This window comes from Arachis hypogaea, chromosome 20, assembly GCF_003086295.3.
Source record: "Arachis hypogaea cultivar Tifrunner chromosome 20, arahy.Tifrunner.gnm2.J5K5, whole genome shotgun sequence".
In the NCBI taxonomy this organism is placed as follows: domain Eukaryota; kingdom Viridiplantae; phylum Streptophyta; class Magnoliopsida; order Fabales; family Fabaceae; genus Arachis; species Arachis hypogaea.
Window position 1 is genome coordinate 6,830,540 of NC_092055.1, and position 18,456 is coordinate 6,848,995.

The following is an 18,456-nucleotide window of genomic DNA, read 5'->3' on the forward strand; positions in this document are numbered from 1 at the left end:
AAAAAAATAATTAAAAAAATATAGCTAATAAAATCGACAGTAACGATGTCGCTTTTTAAATTTAAAATAGACAAAAAAAATTAAAATATAGACAAAGAATTTGTCGGTATCAAAATAATTAAATCGACGGCAATTGTGTCGATTTTATTGAATCAAATATCAACAGAAATGGCGTCGATTTTATATATTAATATCGACGGCAATGTTGTCAATTTTATTGAATCAAATATCGACAAAAAAAGGCGTCGATTTTTATGTAATAATATCGACGACAACGTTGTCGATTTTAGTAAGAATGTAAAGTTATCAAACTCATATTATATTATAGATGAAAATGGTGTCGATTTTATTAAATTATTATCGACAGCTAGGCAAGCCGTCGATTTTATTCAAATTTTAAAAAATCGACAAGCTTAATAGCGACCACCTCCACCGTCCATTTTGCCGTCGATTTTTAATATTAAGCTGTCGATTTTTCCATCGATTTTAACAATGTTTTTTGTAGTGAAATGCTCTAAAATACTCCACCCTACAAATTTATAAGCTTCAATTGGCTGCTAACTGTTTAATTCAATTTTCATTTCTTCTTCAATTTTTCTCTTCAATCTATATTTAACATTATCATAAGTTCATTAAATTTCTTAAGTATTTCTTTTTCTCTAGGTATAATTTGGGAGAATATCAAATCTAATTCATATTATGTGTATTATTAGGTGGCTACTACTTTTTTTTTCTTTCTAAACAACATTTTTTTTTAAATAACACTGACTACTCTTATTAGATGGTGAACATTTTTTTTCTTATTTTTAAAATAAGATTAGTAATTTTTTTTGTATTAAAAGTATTGTCCCTAGCATATTTCTCGTTTCTATTACTAAGCTTACTCTAAATATTACTTGTTAATCACACTTAATCAGTAGGCTAGTAGTATTTTAATTTAGGAAAAGTATGAGAAGCCAATAAAGAGATTATATAATATATACAATGGGGTTAAATTGAAAGTTAAAATATATTATAGATAATTAATTAATTTTAAATTATTTTTAATTTAAAATTTGAAATAAATTAGGATTATCGTCAATTATAGAATCAAAACAAGAACTCCCTCTCTCAATACGCCGTTACCTCCATTCTCTCCATTTTTTCGAGAATCTTGCCGGTGCAGTGCGTCCACGGTCACCGCCTGCCATCCGAATCTATTCTCCCTATTTAATACCTAATTCCTCTCCCTCGCACCTTAATCCCTCCTTGTCAAACCCTCAACGTCGTGTCGCTTTACTTATAACAACCCAACTGCCACAGCCACAACTATTTACGCAGGAAGGGACGCGAAGGGCAGCAACATGCCGTCACGCTGCCGCGCTATCGCTTCTTCTCTACCCAACCCTTATCTCTCTTCTTCGTTTTCTCAACCCAGATCACCCCAACCATCACCTCCCAGCCAACCAACCCCGTCAAACTGTCCGCAACCACCACCGTTGCCCACCCTCTCTCGCTCTCTTCTCTTTCTTTCCTCTTTCCCCATTTCTCCCTGCCGTGTTCGCTGCCCCACGCCCCTGTTCGCGCCTGCCAGCTCCGGCGAGCAACAGCCCGGTGCAACCCAGCAGCGGCCAAGTTCTGTGCCGCTGCGACACCATTGCTGCCCCCATTCTTCTTTCTCTCCTTCATCAACGCAGGTTCCATCCCTTTCCTTGTCCTCTGTTCTTTCTATTTTATTTATTTCATTGCTTTTAATTATAGTTTCTGCATATAGATTAGGCTTAGGACTAGTTAATATCTGTTGCTAGATTGAATGTGTTTGCTGGTTGAATTTTATGGGTTGATTGCTGCTTTCATTGAACTAAATGCTCTGTTTACACATGATGCACACCATATGTTCGATGAAATGTCTAAATGAAATCTTTTTGTTTAATTCTTATGTATGGCCAGCATTTGACTTAAAATCTATTCTCATGAGGCATTATAATTTATAATTGTGCAGTTTTATGTGATTTCTAATGATGTTTGAGTTTGAATTTTGTTATGCACTTGTTTGTAATTTTTTATCAAAACACCAATTTGGTTAAAAATTCAGTTGTTATCAATTGTTTGGTATATTTTTAAGAAGGACATACCATATTTTATTGAGTGATTTAAATGAAATGGTTTATTCATATTGGTTTTGAACATAAATGATTACATGCATCATCACTCTCACTTATGTGTGTATATCTTTTTGTGATTTTACAATGTGTTTCCAATAATAAGTGATGTTTCTATTTTAGGTTATTGATCATAGTTATTCTTATGTATTTATGGGATCATAGTTCTATATATCACTTAATTCCTTTGGTTGGTTTTTTTTATTTGCGTTCGATTGCAGGTTGTGGAAGTGATTGATCTAAAAACTGATGAGACGCAACATGATCATATTATTGAGTTGGATTTAGTTTATCATTCACTGAATTCAAGTATGTTTGGATTTGTTGCAGTTAGATATAAGTGATTAAGTTATAATAGACATGCTATAACATTACTAAATCCTACTTAATTATGTCATATTCCATAATGTAAATTTATCACAAAGTGTAAATTTTTTCAATTATAAAACATATGCCGTTAGTATCATGAATATGTGATTAAGGAGAAGTTTAACCCAAAAGTGTTATGCGTTGTGGTCAATGACGAATAATCCAAATGTTCATTTCACTATGTTAGCAGATGATTATTTCTATTCATACGTGGATGGTTATTTAAGTAATCACATGTTAAATATACTGTCTTTCAGTTTAATATGGATTCGGATGGTTACTTTCATAGACAAAATGTATGGTTATTTTTGCCGCCTGGTAAGTATGTCATGATTAAAAGATATTCTACCAATACATTTAGATAAGTTCAGAAAATGAATGAGCAATCACATGTTAATCTTCATCAAGTCTCATGAACAAAATCTCAATACTCCAACTAGGAAATTAGCTCAACAAGCATTTTGTATTGGAAAAAAAATTTCCGTTTATAGATATAATAAACTGGATGGTCAATTTCATATGGAATTGGATGGTTACTTTTATAGACAAAATAGATGGTTATTTTTTATGTCTGGTATCGACGGCTAAGAGGTAATGAGGGAGTTGCGGTGTCAGTCAGCGGCGTTGTGGTGGGATGGTTATCGGAGCTCGCGAGGAAGATGGTGAGAGGTGTGCCGTCGTTCACAAAAAAGGGATTGGATAAAATTTGAAATAAGGATTGGAATGTTAGAATTAAAGTGAAACTGAAGGGTTTTGTTATATTAGGGTAAAAATTGGGTACATTTTCAATTTTAATTTAAATTGGGCCAAATAAACAGCTTATTATACACATTGTATAGATACTCTATTGATTTTTTAGCGGGATTCTTTAATTTATAAACAGGGTGATTGATTATGAAATTGGGGTTCTTATACATTCAATACCAGTGAATGATGAGGACAAATCTATGGCGTTGATATTGGATAGATGAGTCCAATGAGTTGTTGATTTCTCTTGGGCAATAGATGTCACTTATTTAAGCTCTGTAAACGATCATGATGAAACAGAACAATGACCACAAGAATATACGAATTGGAACAAAACTCAACATAATTTTGGACATGGCGGTTAAAATATAATTAGTATTATTTAGTATATCTGAATATTTATTATAGAAGATTACGTCTTTATTATTATGATTCTCTTAGTACCTATAAATACCAGATAACTTGAAAAGACAACTTGAACACACTCAATAATATATAAATCATTTTTCTAATTTAGTCTCTTATTTCTAACATGTTATCTATCAGAGCCATGGTATCCTCCTTATCTTGAAGAGAATGTTATTTTTCTTGCGGTGAAATCACCGTAGTTTTTGCAATTTTTTTTCCTATACCATTTTTCATTACCTTTTGTCACTCCTTTAATACTTTTTCACCTCATCGACTAGCATGTTTTCTCTGTCTTGTATTTTTCCGAGTCGAATGATCAAACACCATTGTCATCCGCTACTTACCTATTTTTATGAAAAAATCATATAGTTTTCGCTCTCTTTTAGCAGTTCCGTCTGCGTTTCATCTGTATTTCCTTGTGGCAATTTTGTCTACGTTTCTTTCCAGCAGTTCCGTCTGCGCTTCTTCTAGACAAGCGGCAGTTCCGTCTGCGCTTCCTTCAAACTAGCGGCAGTTCCGTCTGCGCTTCCTTCAGACAAGTGGTAGTTTCATCTGCGCTTTATTATTACGATTCTCTTAGTACCTATAAATACCCTTTTATATTGTATCATTTTCAGACAACTTAAACACACTCAATAATATTCAAATCATTTCTCTAGTTTAGTCTCTTATTTTTAACAATGGCAAAAACCAAATGAAAAATGAACAAAATTGAAAGATAATGTTGGATATGATGATACTAAAGAGGGAGAGAGAATGCGCTGAAATTTTCAAATTTCATGGTGCTTGTTACTACTTGCTTAATTAATTCATAGCCAGTTTTGTTGAGTCACTTAGATCTTCAAGCGTAGCAATAGTGAATCAAAGAGGCAATGAAATTTCGCAGAAACTCAATCCATTGCCAAGTTTCGCAGTTCGCATAGAACCTAGATATTTCCCTATTCTGATGACAATAATAACAACCGATTGTTTTTTTAGTATACAACCGTTCTTAATTAACTTGAGGGAAAAATTAATAAGAGATAGAAGATGAGCACTACTAGTAACTAGTAAGGCCTTTGGTGAACATAATTTCCAGGAGGATGGTAGTTACAAGTAATGAAAGTGCCTCCATTATCGCAATTCACTTTGGCACATCCAAGCCGAATAGTGTTACTCCAAACAACTTGAGTGTAGTGACGGCACTCTCCGCCAACACATGAGTTTGAATCGTACTCATACTTGTCTTTCTCATCCACCCACATTCCCACTGCTTCGCTGCCTGCAAGATCACCACTGCTCCATGCAATGTTCTCGCCGTAACCCTCGTCGCCGCCACCGGAGTGGATCATTTCGCAGTCCCCTTGCCGTTCCGTTGCGTAGTTCTCGGCGAACGCCGCAACGTCGTCGTCCCAAACCAAATCGGCAACACCTGCCTCTGATCTTGCTGCGTTGTGAGCATCAAGATAGTCTTGCGGTGAATCTTGAGCATAGGCGGTTATATCAGCCACAATGCCTAACCCTAAAACACACAGGAGAGGAATAAATGAAATCTTGTGTAACCAAGAAATAACCATTTTGATTTTGAAATCAATGAAGAACGTGTTTGATGAAAAATGCTGGAGATGTTGCCAGGTATTTATAGGAAATCTTAACTTGCAAGTTGAAAGTGGGGTGGCACACTTGGCTTACAAGCATGGCTGCACTCCTTGTTGATTATGTTGCGAATCTGTACGAAAATATCTAACTGCCATATATGCAAGTTGATGTATGCTGCCTACTCTACTCGCCAACATGAGATGAAGAAAAGAAAGATGGTACTTAATTGCTAATGATATATGTCACTATGAACGTTGTGGAAAACTTATTATTAGCGCACTTTACACCAATTAGATACTCTTCTTGTGCTCATAAAGTTGAGCTTCACTTGTACAATGGGTGCCATACTTCCAAACATTTTATAAAAAAAATGAGTACATCTATATCAAAAGTCCAAACAATCCTGCTACGTTACCAACAGCATTTCTGTGAACTTCTGCCAACTTTGATTTATAACGGTATTTAATGAAAGTGTTTTTGTGGACGTGTCTAATAAAAATATTTTTTTTATGACTGTGTCTAATAGAAGTATCTTTATAAATGTATTTTCTGGATGTGTCTTTTTATACATATGTTTAAAATATAATAATTAATTATTGTTGATAATAAGTTGGCAGATAGTATATTAGTACCCTATACTTTTCCATATCAAAAACTATAACTCCTACTTTTTTTTTTCTATGTATTTTGTTAAGTAGACAATAATTTTTGTGAACAATGAGCTCTAAAATTAACCCAATAAATTAAAAAAATACTCCACTCCCAAATTACTTCCTAAAGTCTTGCATTAGGATAATCATCTGCACACCTACTAAATTGAACATCTGACATATTCATTATTCGCATTGTTTAATATTCTTATTGTTTACTTATACTTTTCTTTTTTCTATTTATTCTATTTTTTTCTTTTTTTTTTAATTTAACATGTTTAGACATTTGCTCCCACAAAATTTATTGGAAAAAAGTATTCAGACACTCATGCCAGGTTGAAAAAAATTTATGTGCAACTTAGAAAAAGTAGAACTTATTTCTTTGGTTACTGGGATAAAATTGAGAGTAAATTTTATCTTCAGTTATGAATAATATAAGATAATCTTGAGTTATAACGTAAATTTTGACAGTTCTTTCAAGTTATGTATCTCAAACTACAGTGGAGTTATAATATATATTCAGAACATGTACTTATTAGCTCACTTTACTTCAAGTGAAGATATTGCTCAACCTTATTGTCACGCATTTTCTCACACTTCCTTAACGTGGTTCCTATACATAATATAAGATAAGAAAATAAGAGACCTGTTAAATATACAAGTAGTGTAGCACTACGGAATTTAATTTGGGAAGGTAGGCGCACCAATTACACCAATTTACGGTCACTTTAGTTTATATGATCAATTATTCTTTGTCTCATCATGTATGTGTTGGACGAGACTAACCAATCAATGTGAGCTTAGGTGCCAAAATGCAAGCTTTCACATCCATGTGGTATGACACGGTAACAAGTTGAAAGTGAAAGGGCACATTGCAACACTCTCAAATTCATCAATGCCACTCTCTCCACTTTTCTCACCACTCTTGTCGTTTTCTGCATTTCACTTGTGCATTTTATTTTTGTTTTTATTTTCTAAAGATAAGATATTTTTATAAATTTGAAGAAAAAAATTACCATAAAAGATCAATCAATCTCGTTACGTAACTAATAAAAATTCTACCAATTTTTTGCCAACTCTTATTTATAATTGTATTTAATAAAAATATCTTTGTAGTTGTGTCTAATAAAAATATATTTTTTATGGTTATATCTAATAAAAATATCTTTATGAATGTGTCTCTTTATATATATCATTATTAATTGAAATTAAAATATATATAATAATTAATTATTATTGATAATAAATTAATAAATAGTATTTTAGTAACCTATATTTTTCCAAGATCAATAATAAATTAATAACATAGAAATGGGCATATATAATCAAGTAATTAATTGTGGTTGAATTTTCAGTAGCTATGATTCATGCTAGAAGCCGCCGGACTAATTAATTAACTAATGCTGTATATTAATCCATTTATATAAAGAATTAGACTTTGCACCACATCTAGAAATCAACAAGTAGAAGAAGAACAGTTGGAACTTAATTAAGGGGAATTAACTATTTAACTCTGGTTATTAAATAATATAATCTAATCCTTATTTTGACGACTTCAGTTCAAATTTGAGTCCGTCAATACTAATAATGCCTCTACTTATACCATAACATATTTTTCCAATAAGTAATCAGCACCGATTTTTCAGTAAGCTTATTTTCCTCCATTGGTTTGTTTGAATTTTTTGTTGTATAGAATTTTTTTTATATATTTATCTTATGCTAATTAATTCTTTTTTAGTAATGATTAAACCCTAAATCTTTCGATAAAAAATGTTCTAATATTGTTATGATATTATTTTTTTTTAATTTTAAAATAATAAAAAAATATAAATAGTTATATATATTCTTTCTTTGTTTAGATATATAGTTTGCGATTGCTTTTCCAATAAAATCTCACTTTTAATTACGAAATAAAATTCTAAAGTAGATGTTTGATATCAGGGGTAGAACTAGCCTGCCAAAGACCTTAAGCCTAACCAGAAAAAAAAAATTTTTTCAAACCCAATAAAATGTTATAAGTGAGATTTGAATTAATTTTATTTAAGAAATTATTATTGATTAATTGAATTATTATCATTTATTTATCAAATCTTTTTAATAAATATATGAAAAAAATTTATACCTTGTTAAATTTTAGACTTATTTAAATTTTAATTCAATGTAAATTTTTTATTTATTAATTAACAGACTTGTTAATAAATTTTAGGTTAGACTAAATTTTTGAACATGCTAAATTCAGCATCTAAACAAGGTTTTAACTTTTAATAAACCTACTGCCAAGATCACACTGCAATAATACATACAGACTTAGCTTTTTAAAATCTGGTCTGATCTGAATCTATTTTTATTCCTCAGTTGATAGATGCATCTTTTTCTCTTCATTTTTTTATTTTATTAATATTTTTTTTGTCATTTTTCAATTATTTGTTTGTGCAGTATAATTAAATGTTTATGGTCATATTATATTAGAAGTATTAATTTTGGTCTCTAAAATTTTGAGCGCTCATTAAAATATATAATTCATGACTTTTAAAAATAACTAAATTAATTCATAAATCTACAAATAGTGAATAAATATTCAATTGTCTCTAGTTCAACTTTCGTTAATACAATGTTAAAATAAAATCTCCAATATTAAAGTAACAAAATGATCAAATAAATGTGCCAAATTAATTATTTAAGATATAATATAATGCTGATATTTTAATATTTCATATTAGTACTATATTAAATGCAGTTAAATTAAGCTAAAAATAAAAGAAATTCATTATTTATAAATTCAGGAATTAATTTAATTATTTTTAAAAGTCCAAAACTATTTTAATGATCCATAGAATTCTAGAGACTAAAGTACTGGCCTATACCTCTATTACGTATAACACCTCTCGTTTAAAAATAATATGAAATGGGTTTACGGCCTTATAACCTAAACTCTAGATAATATAGATGCAAATTCCCTTAATTATTACCATTAGAAATTAATGATACTTGCTGGCTTGCTACTTAGAGGAACTACATTTGCTGAGTTTTTTTTTTCGTCTCTAAACTATCTTTCTAAACAAATATGCAAATATATTCAGTTCATAGATCGTATATATCATCGTATTCTCCAAATCTATGCCATGAGAAGAAACCTATAAATATAAGTATTTATTAGAAGCCACGAGAAAATAGCGCGATGACTTAGAGAAAAAATAAAAAATAATATTAAATATATATTAAAATCAGTTATCAAAATTAAATATATATTAATATAAAATATATATATTAAAATACAAAATAAATATTAAAAATAAATTAAATAATATATATTTATACATAAATATATATAACTAATTTTTGTAACAAATTTTAATGTACAAGCTACTTATCTATTAAAATTTAGTTTGTAGTCAGTATTTTTAAAATTTATTATTATTTAATTAATTTAAATCTAAATACTCATTCTTACGTATTAATTACTTAAAAAATAAATAAAAATATTTATTTTTTATTATTATTTTTTTTAAAAATTAAATAAAATACAATATTTAAAGAATATCTAATTGCATTGAAAAAATATAACCTACAACTTAAAAATCAATGGTAGTATAATTTAGTGTCTAACTAGAGGTGAATAAATATAATTAAAATAAAATATAACAAACATCATTATTATTATTAATGTTTCCTTATTTCTATTTAAAATTATATATTAAGCAGTTGCTAACAACTGCTTAATGGAAAGTGGAAACAAGCGATAATATAACATGCATGATGCATGTATGCAATCAGCTAGTAAGGTTTTCGGCCAACAATATTGCCACGGGGAGCATAGTTACAACTTATAACTGTTCCTCCATTATCACACCTCACTTTGGCACACCCAAGATGAATCGAGTTGCGCCAAACCACCTGAGTATAGTGGCCGCAAACCTTGCCGGAGTCACAAGAATTAGAGTTGTAGTGATAGTATTGCTTCTCCGCCACCCACAAGTTCACCGCGGCCGTGCCCGTAAGATCGCCGGTACTCCCTGCAAGGTTCTCTCCATAAGGACCCCCAGAGTGCACCAAGCTACAACTTCCTTTGAGTGTGTTAATATAGTTTTGTGCAAAAGAAGCAAGGGTTGCATTCCATGTCATTGGACCAACCCCAACTTGGGAACGGGCATTGTTGTGAGCGTTGATGTAGTCTTGGGGTGCGTCTTGTGCATAACAAACTTGTGATAATAATAATATGGTTAGGGTTATGGCAGCCATGAGAGGAAGCATTGTTGAGATCTTAGTCACACCCATGTTGTGATATTATTTCAAGATCAATATATTTTCTTATAGTACTAATATATGCATATATTATTTGTGTTCTAGGGTATATATATTAAGGGGTTTGATGACAATATTGGACTTAATATTGTGATCTATTTATTGTGATTTTCTCGTGGAAAATAATAAACACTAGTAGAATTTTCAAAATGGTAGTGTATACGGAGAGGACTTAGGAAAACTAACGTGAAAATTAATCAACTAATTATTTAGAAATTCTGGTACCTATCGAGTTGTTCGGTCGTTTAAACCAGTTGCAAGTTACGAACTATTTATCGTCAAAAAATTATTAACTAGTTGGTCATGGCTGCCACGTATACATCATCATCATCATCATGAATTAACGTTTGAGTATTGAATGGAATTTGTATGTTTGACTTCAAACGAAAAAAATGTAGATGAATAACCAGTTAAGTGATTATGGCATTTTTCCTTTTTTTTTTTTTTTTATTTCTTCCAAGAAGAAAAATCTTGCAACAATTTTTGTAAATGATGATCAAAATAAGTGCGATAAACTTTCACCATATTCTAAGAGCTACTCATAGTAAAGGTCTTAATAAGAAGAGAACCACTCAAATATTATACAAGTTATTTATGTCTTATCTATAAATGAAAAATCTTGTGAATTTGACATTTCTATAGCTAATTGAGTAAGTAGTAATTTAGAGCCATTCTAATAGAATATTTCGGAAGCTCATTTTTAATATTTTTAAAAAATAAATTAAAACAGAATTAAAATTTGTATTAAAATTAATAGATAAAATAAAATTGAACTAATATTAGAGAGACAGTATTATTTTGATAGAGTTTAATTTTCGGGAGACACTCAAACTCAAATAAAGACGTTGAAAACGTCTTTTTATAAAGATGTTTTTTTAATAATTAAAATTTAAAGTATATAATCGATTAAATTGTGTTATTTTTGTTAAAATTAGACTAAATAAATTAATTTGACTGAAAAATGAACTGGTCTGAATTAATATTATTTTTTATAGAAAATAACTACAATACCCTATTATAAAAAATGACTAAAATACTTCTATTATATATATTAATTTTGAGAATCTTAAATTTTAGTCTTTTATTTTTCTCCCGTAGGATTAGGACTTAGAATTTTTAAAATTAATATATATATATATAATAATAATAATAATAATAATAATAATAAGAGTATTTTAATTATTCTCTATAATAAGGGTATTGTAGTCATTTTTATAAAAAAATCATATTAATTTATACCAGTTCAAGATTTGATTCATCATTTTTTCGGTTAAATCAATTTGTCTAGCCTAATTTTAACAAAAATAACATGATTTAATCGATTATATATGTTAAATTTTAATTATTAAAAAACATCTTTAAAAAAAGACGTTTTAGGCGTCTTTATCTGAGTGGCTCCCTTAATTTTCGTATACTGATAGTGTAAAACGTTTTATATCATCGTACAATTACATTCATTTTTTTGGATGATGATTCACGCAATCAATGTAAAAAATAATTATTTTTATTGATATAGCGTTACGTAATTAGATGTACGTATAAAATTATTTTATATAATAAAAATACATCAAAATTAAATTTTAAAAAATAAATAAAAAATTTATTATTTATATAATTATTTTGATAAAATAATTAAAAATAATATAAAAATAAAATTAAATATTAAATATTAAATAACAAATTTTATATTTAATTTTAAATTACTATTTATAATAATAATCTCACAAATATAATATGATATTTTGTCGGATTGAAATAATATTAGTTATTGTTAGAATATATATATAGTTTAATAAATGAAAAATCTTTCTTACACGTAAACCCCAATCCAGCCAATTTTTCATTAAGGAATGGCTTTGGGCGGTGGCTCATGAATACTTACAGATATTTACTATACTCCATATGAGTTGTCCTTGTATATGGAGTATAGTAAAGGGACCAATTAATTAAATTAAATTACTATTATCAATGTATGTTAGCATATATGCGATTTTAATTCTGGTACTGACTTGATCAAAATTTCCATGTTTTTCGCAAAGAAAAAGTAACGGAGAATATTAAATAATATGAATAATAGATGGCCAATTCTATCGTACAGATGTTAATGATACAGATTCAAGGACTGAGTGACAAGTGGCACGGCGCTCTTTACTGGGGGACAAGCTTGCCAGAGATCTCTACAGCTTGTCGGGCTTGCTTGATGGAGCCACGGCTAGGGGGAGAAAGAGCTACCGTGCAAATCTCGTAATGTGTCTAGGAAAGTAGTGGGCTTGGTTCTTTATTTTTTTTTTTGTCATTGGGAGTGGACTCCTTTATACAACTCTGTATATGGATTGTGCTTATCTTGATAGTGGGTTTAGGGAGAAGTGGAATAAAGTTGGTAGGATTGAAATTTATAGTGTATAGATAAAAAAAAAAAAAAAAAAAAAGAAATTATACTGTTGTATCTGTGTGTAGAGTTTCTGATATGGCCGAAACGAACATTAATGATTACTATTATCTTCTTGTGCATGTTTATAGAAGAAAATAATTGATTCAAAATTTTTGAAAAAATTAATGTTCGCATGTATTTGGATAATATGTTTTTTTCTAATAAAATTTTAAGAATGAAAATAAATTGGTAACAATATATTTTATTTTAATAAATTAGAAATGTTAAGCTTAAGAAATTAAAAAGGCTATAATGAAATTTGTGTTAAAAAATATTTGTATTTCATATTAATTATTGAAATACAAAATAAGCTTTTTTGAGAACTAAAATATCTTATGACAATTATTAATTTCTTGAAAAAAGTAACTTTTAGTCAAGTTAAATGTATAAAAAAAAGTTGACTGGTTGACTGGTTCTGTATTTTTTTATGAGTAATGCTAGGGAACCAAAAGGGTATTAGCCAAAAATCAGTTAAATATTTCTGAGTGAATCTAAAATCTCTACGAGTTAATATACATGGATGTTTCTTCTGCTAAGTATCAGAATGTTTCTTTTTCATATTAAATGGATGTTCTTTTATATATTTTTCGAATTTTTTTTGTATTACAAATGTGAATGTCTCTATTTCTTTAAAAATTTCATAATTTTTTTTAAATTTTATAGATATTTAATTATTTTTGCTAAAATATAACTGCATATTTCTTTTGTTAAGTATTAGGGTATTTTTTTCATATTAAATGAATATTTTTTATATTTCTGTAATTGTTCAAGGACTCCTTTTGACTAAGATCAAGTGTGTAGTTTGCAGTCTCTTTAATCATCAAAACGACATTTAATATCCTAAAACGCTGAGCCAAACTTTGTTGAACTGGTTACAAGGTAGGATGGTGGTTAATTGGGCCAGGTTGTTGATTGGGATTATAAACCGGCTTCTGTTGGATAGGAGGGGTACCTTGGCCTTGAACAGGTGAAGCCATATGTAGTCTCTGTAATTACTTCCGGTCGAAGGAGTTAGTGGAGGTGACGAAGATGTGTAGGGAGATGAAGAGGATGGTGCCGAAGATATTGGAGGTGGAGGTTGATCCGAAGGGAGGGCCAGGGATAGTGGAGGCCGCAATGAGGGTTTATGCGGAAAAGGAGAGTGTGGTGGAGGTGTTGCAAGTGATGCAGGGAATAGAGGCGGCAATGAAGAGATCCTTCTTCGGATACAAGCAGGTTGTAACGGCGGTGATGGAGAGTGCTGAGGCTGGCGGGAACCGAGTTGGTTCCGGCGACTCGCTGATAGAAGAGGAGTGGGTCGCGGTGGGGAGGCGGAGAGGGTCTGACGGTGAGGGAGAGGTCTGTGTGTGTGATTCTTGGAGGTGGGTAGGTTAATGTGAGATAGAAGAGGAACATTTTTATAGGTTTTAATTAGGTTTACTTAATCTTTTAAATTTTTTAAAATTTGAATTTAAAAAATTTAAAATTAATTAATTATTAATATAAATTAATGTGATTTTGTTTAGTTTTTGGCTAGTAACCTTTTGGTTCTATATACTTTTCCTTTTTTTATACAATAATAATGATAATCATGATAAGAATAATAATAGTAATAAAAATAATAAAAATTAGAAATAGATAGTAATAATGTTAAAAAAGAAGTAATAATAAGACAGTAAAAGAGTATAAATGAAAGACAAAAAAATATTTTAAAAAAATTGGCACAATTAAGGTCTTAACATATTGAATGACTATTTTATAATAATATCAATATGAACCTAATTAATTGCTTGTTTATTAACTAATTATTGGAAGACATGATTTATGTTTTTAATTCTGTAGGATTCGTTTTTTCTTCTAGAGTTATATTATTTTAGCATGACGAATAAGACAAAAACTCATTCTATACTCTTAAATTTTTATATATAATGTGTCCTTGTATAAGAATTTGACTATTCTAACGATGTGGTGAATAAGATAAAAATTTATACTAACTTTAACATATAGTTGTAAGAGATTGACCAGTTTAACCAAAAAATCAATGAATTAGATTGCTAATCAGTTCGGTCTATTTTTTGATCGTTTAAAGATAAGAACCGATAAAAATCAGTCTAACTAAATCATTTGAGAGAAAATTTTAAAATTGATGAAAATGTAGTTTAAACTTAGATCTTTTTTATAACTACATGCCTATGAAGTACGGACACTTCACTGAGTTATCGTATCCGCGTGTCAGACACATTTTGGACACGATACTTACCGACACTCGTCTGACACGAGTGTTTGTTGTGTCCAACCGCGTCTTAATGAAAAATAAAAAATTTTTCTCCGGACACGCCTGGACACACCTATATACCATCACGTGTCCGCGTATCCAGTCTTATTCTTAACTCTGCCTACAATTTACATATTATCAATTCAATTCAATTCAATTCAGTACACCTCTGTCTATTTAATTCAATTCAAATTAGCAATTGTATTCCATTCAATTCGATTCAAAATTGAATAATTCAAACTTTGTCAGTTTGATTCATTTCAGAAGAGTAATCCAAATTGCTCTCCTGATTTGAAGTTGAGTCATTTGTTGTTTCGATTCAAAAGTGCAGATCGAAGAAGAAAACGAAGAAGACTAGGAAGAAGATAAATGCAACCAGATCGAAATAAGAAAACGAGAAGATGAACGCGACCAGAGGAGAACAACGAAGGCAATGCAGATCAATAAGGAAGAACGCGAGTGAAGAAGGAGGCTTACGTTGCAGGAGAAGATTTACGTTGAGCAAAATTTTAGGTTGCAGCACGCTATATATAGCACATGTATGACAAACGAGTGAGGGGTGGGGGATGCGCGTGTGGAGGAAATTACTTTATTAACAACCATATAAAAAATACATGGATGCAGAGCTTTTCCATTTTTTTAATTATATCCTTAATATTTAGTTTTAATTTTATTGTTGACGTTTCAATATATTTCAATTACACTAGTAGATTGAATAACAGTAGTTATGAATGATTAATCATATTAATTATTTGATTTGGCTAAAATAATATTAAATTATTTAATAAATAATGAATAAAAAATATAATAAAAAAATTTCATTTAAATTTTTTCTTACTATGTTTTATATATGAGAAATTAGAATGTGCTTTATACCTTTTTTCTCTCTTTTTTATATCTCTCTCTTTTATATTTCTGATATTATTTTTATAATTTATTTATTTTTTGATTTTATTTAACTAAAATTTTCTATGATTTTGTTTTATGTTATTTTTTATGTATTTTGATTAATAATTCTTAAGGGTATTATTATTTTGTTTATTAATATTTCAATTTTTTTTAAAACTTAATTAATAAGTTTTTTTCATAATATTTTTTTTGAAATTTTTTAATAAATATCTTAATTTTTTCTATTATCTTTTATAATCATTGATCATACTAATTTTTATCGATTACACGCATAGTTTTTTCTGTCTTTTTCTACATCTTTTAATTGCTTTTTTTTACCAATAAATCTTAGTTATAATTCAATCCTTTTATACCGAAGATATATAGTCGAAAGAAAAATTAGAAAGATGAGATATTTTCGATATATCTTGCAACTCAATTTCATGTTTTGTTACTTCTCTATGTGAATTTTTTTTAAATAAAATTAATTAATTAATTTATCTCTAAAATAAATTAAATTAACTTTATTTATGAATATATATATATTTGTTTGGAATTGTTTCGTTTGATTCTTGTTTGACAATCGACTACAAATGTTGATCAAGTTTATATCAAAAAATCTTAATTCAGAGAATATATACAACTTCTCTATAAAAATGAGTTCGACCCGAGACTTATTCATTTAGTTTCTCTTTTTGTATGGATATGTTGACGAATTTAAGATATAAAAAACTATTTTATGTTATTTTGCATATAGTAATTTGAAATAATTATTTGTAATATAGTAATAATTATTGTTTTGATATTGTTATTATATTTATTAAGATAATATTCAATGTAAGATGCAAATTAAAAGATGGAATATAGTGTTTCTGAAAAATAATTATTTTTGAAAATTTAATTAAAAAAATCCCAATTATTCTAATTTATTATTTGATTGTTACATGATGTGTCATCTAATTTTTCTAAATTAATATTTTATCGTTAGTAATGTTATGTGATCAAGTCATTTTAACAATTAAGTATTAATTTGTTTGAAGCAAAATTATCAAAAATGATTTGAAATATTATTTGTGTATGTTCATTCCCTAATTAAAATAAAATAAATTGAGTTAATATTAAATTAGCTTGATCTTTATCAATTTTTTTTTAAATTGTAATGTTCGAACAAATTTAAAGAAACGTCTTAATTGTTATTTTAAAACATTATTCTTAATTTATATGTACAATTATTTGGTTCTAAAAAATTAAAAATACTATAAAGGATACTTTAATAATAAATTTCATTTAATAAAAAGAACTGTCTCTGTTTTTTAGCATCTCATCTATGTCTAATAATGTTCTCCCTCCAACCATGCTAGTTGTGCTTTCTTCCAGCACATTCATTTTTTTCCTCCATTATCTATAGGCCATATAATAAATTATAAAAGATCAAACCATCACGTTACTCAACAGCCAATTAGGTTCGATTCTCAAAGCTGGCGCTGATGAAAAGCAACACACTAAAAATCCCATTTGGCTCAGCTGAGCCTTCGAGGAGCGCCCACATATATTGCTGACACTCTGTTTCATTCTGCAAAAGAAAGATAACAGATGTCAAAATAAGATACATTGAAAAGAAATATATGTATATCTGTATAAATTTAGATCTGTACCATAGAGTGACCCATAATAAATATATTGAATGTTTAATTTAATAGGTATACAGATGATTATGTTTATTATTTTTAATTAAATAATTATTTCTTTTGATTTGATTTATTCAATTAATAATGATTGAATATTTAATTTATTAAATATACAAATAATTATTTTAATATTAAAATTTAAAAAATAATTTAAAAATAAAATATTTTTTATTTTATTAGATTAATTATAAAATTCATAATTCACATTATTTACAAAAAAAAATATTATCTACCTAATAAAATCGATTGGTAAAAATCTCCGGACGGTCTTATTACTTTTCTTAAATAGCGACTTAGTATATAAGGATGACTATTCAAGTTGGAAGAAAAATACTCAAAATGATAAAATGATAAGAGTAATAGCCAAATATATGGGAACTTAGCATCGATAGTTACGGATGCAGATTATTGAAGAATGCAGATAGTGGAAGACTTCCATAGTTAACTTGCACTAGTCAGCCGCAAATCACGGGAGTAACTAAATTAAACTAGAGAATTTTATCTAGAAGTTAATATTATTTATTTTATATTTAACATCTTTTTTTTTTTTTTTTACCAAAGATAGGAGACTCGAACCCACAACCTCTTAATTGAGTATGGGGAGACTATGCCATTTGAGCTATAACTCATTGGCTAAAAATTTGAAAGATAGGAGACTCCCCATACTCAATTAAGAGGTCGCGGGTTCGAGTCTCCTATCTTTTCAAATTTGCCAATGAGTTATAGCTCAAATGGCATAGACTCTCCACACTTAATTAAGAGGTTGCGGGTTCGAGTCACATATCTTTCCAAATTTTACCAATGAGTTATAGCTCAAATGGCATAGACTCTTCACATTTAATTATTTTATATTTAACACTTGCTTGAATAATCCACCAAAAACAAATTGATTTTATGGTATTTGAAATGTGAAACGATATTAGACACTTTTGTTTTATTGAATTCTTACTATTCCTTAATTTTATTTTCAAAATTTTGTTATATACTGTGCCTATTGAAT

The 18,456-nt window shown here is 28.8% G+C and overlaps 2 protein-coding genes across 2 annotated transcripts; both read right to left on the reverse strand.

Moving 5' to 3' along the window:
- Positions 1 to 4,432: 4,432 nt before the first annotated feature.
- LOC112785220 (pathogenesis-related protein 1) lies at positions 4,433 to 5,283 on the reverse strand. The gene has a single exon (XM_025828671.3). It carries the CDS (start codon positions 5,219 to 5,221, stop codon positions 4,712 to 4,714), a length of 510 nt encoding a protein of 169 aa, XP_025684456.1. The 5' UTR covers positions 5,222 to 5,283; the 3' UTR covers positions 4,433 to 4,711.
- A 4,236-nt stretch (positions 5,284 to 9,519) lies between these two features.
- LOC112786637 (pathogenesis-related protein 1) lies at positions 9,520 to 10,274 on the reverse strand. Its single transcript, XM_025830002.3, has one exon. The coding sequence runs from the start codon at positions 10,166 to 10,168 to the stop codon at positions 9,668 to 9,670; it is 501 nt and encodes a 166-aa protein (XP_025685787.1). The 5' UTR covers positions 10,169 to 10,274; the 3' UTR covers positions 9,520 to 9,667.
- Between the last annotated feature and the right edge of the window lie 8,182 nt (positions 10,275 to 18,456).

What these genes read in the sequence shown, in the direction of transcription:
- LOC112785220 (XM_025828671.3), bottom strand. Translation starts at nt 5,221, where the DNA reads ATGGTTATTTCTTGGTTACACAAGATTTCATTTATTCCTCTCCTGTGT.
- LOC112786637 (XM_025830002.3), bottom strand. Translation starts at nt 10,168, where the DNA reads ATGGGTGTGACTAAGATCTCAACAATGCTTCCTCTCATGGCTGCCATA.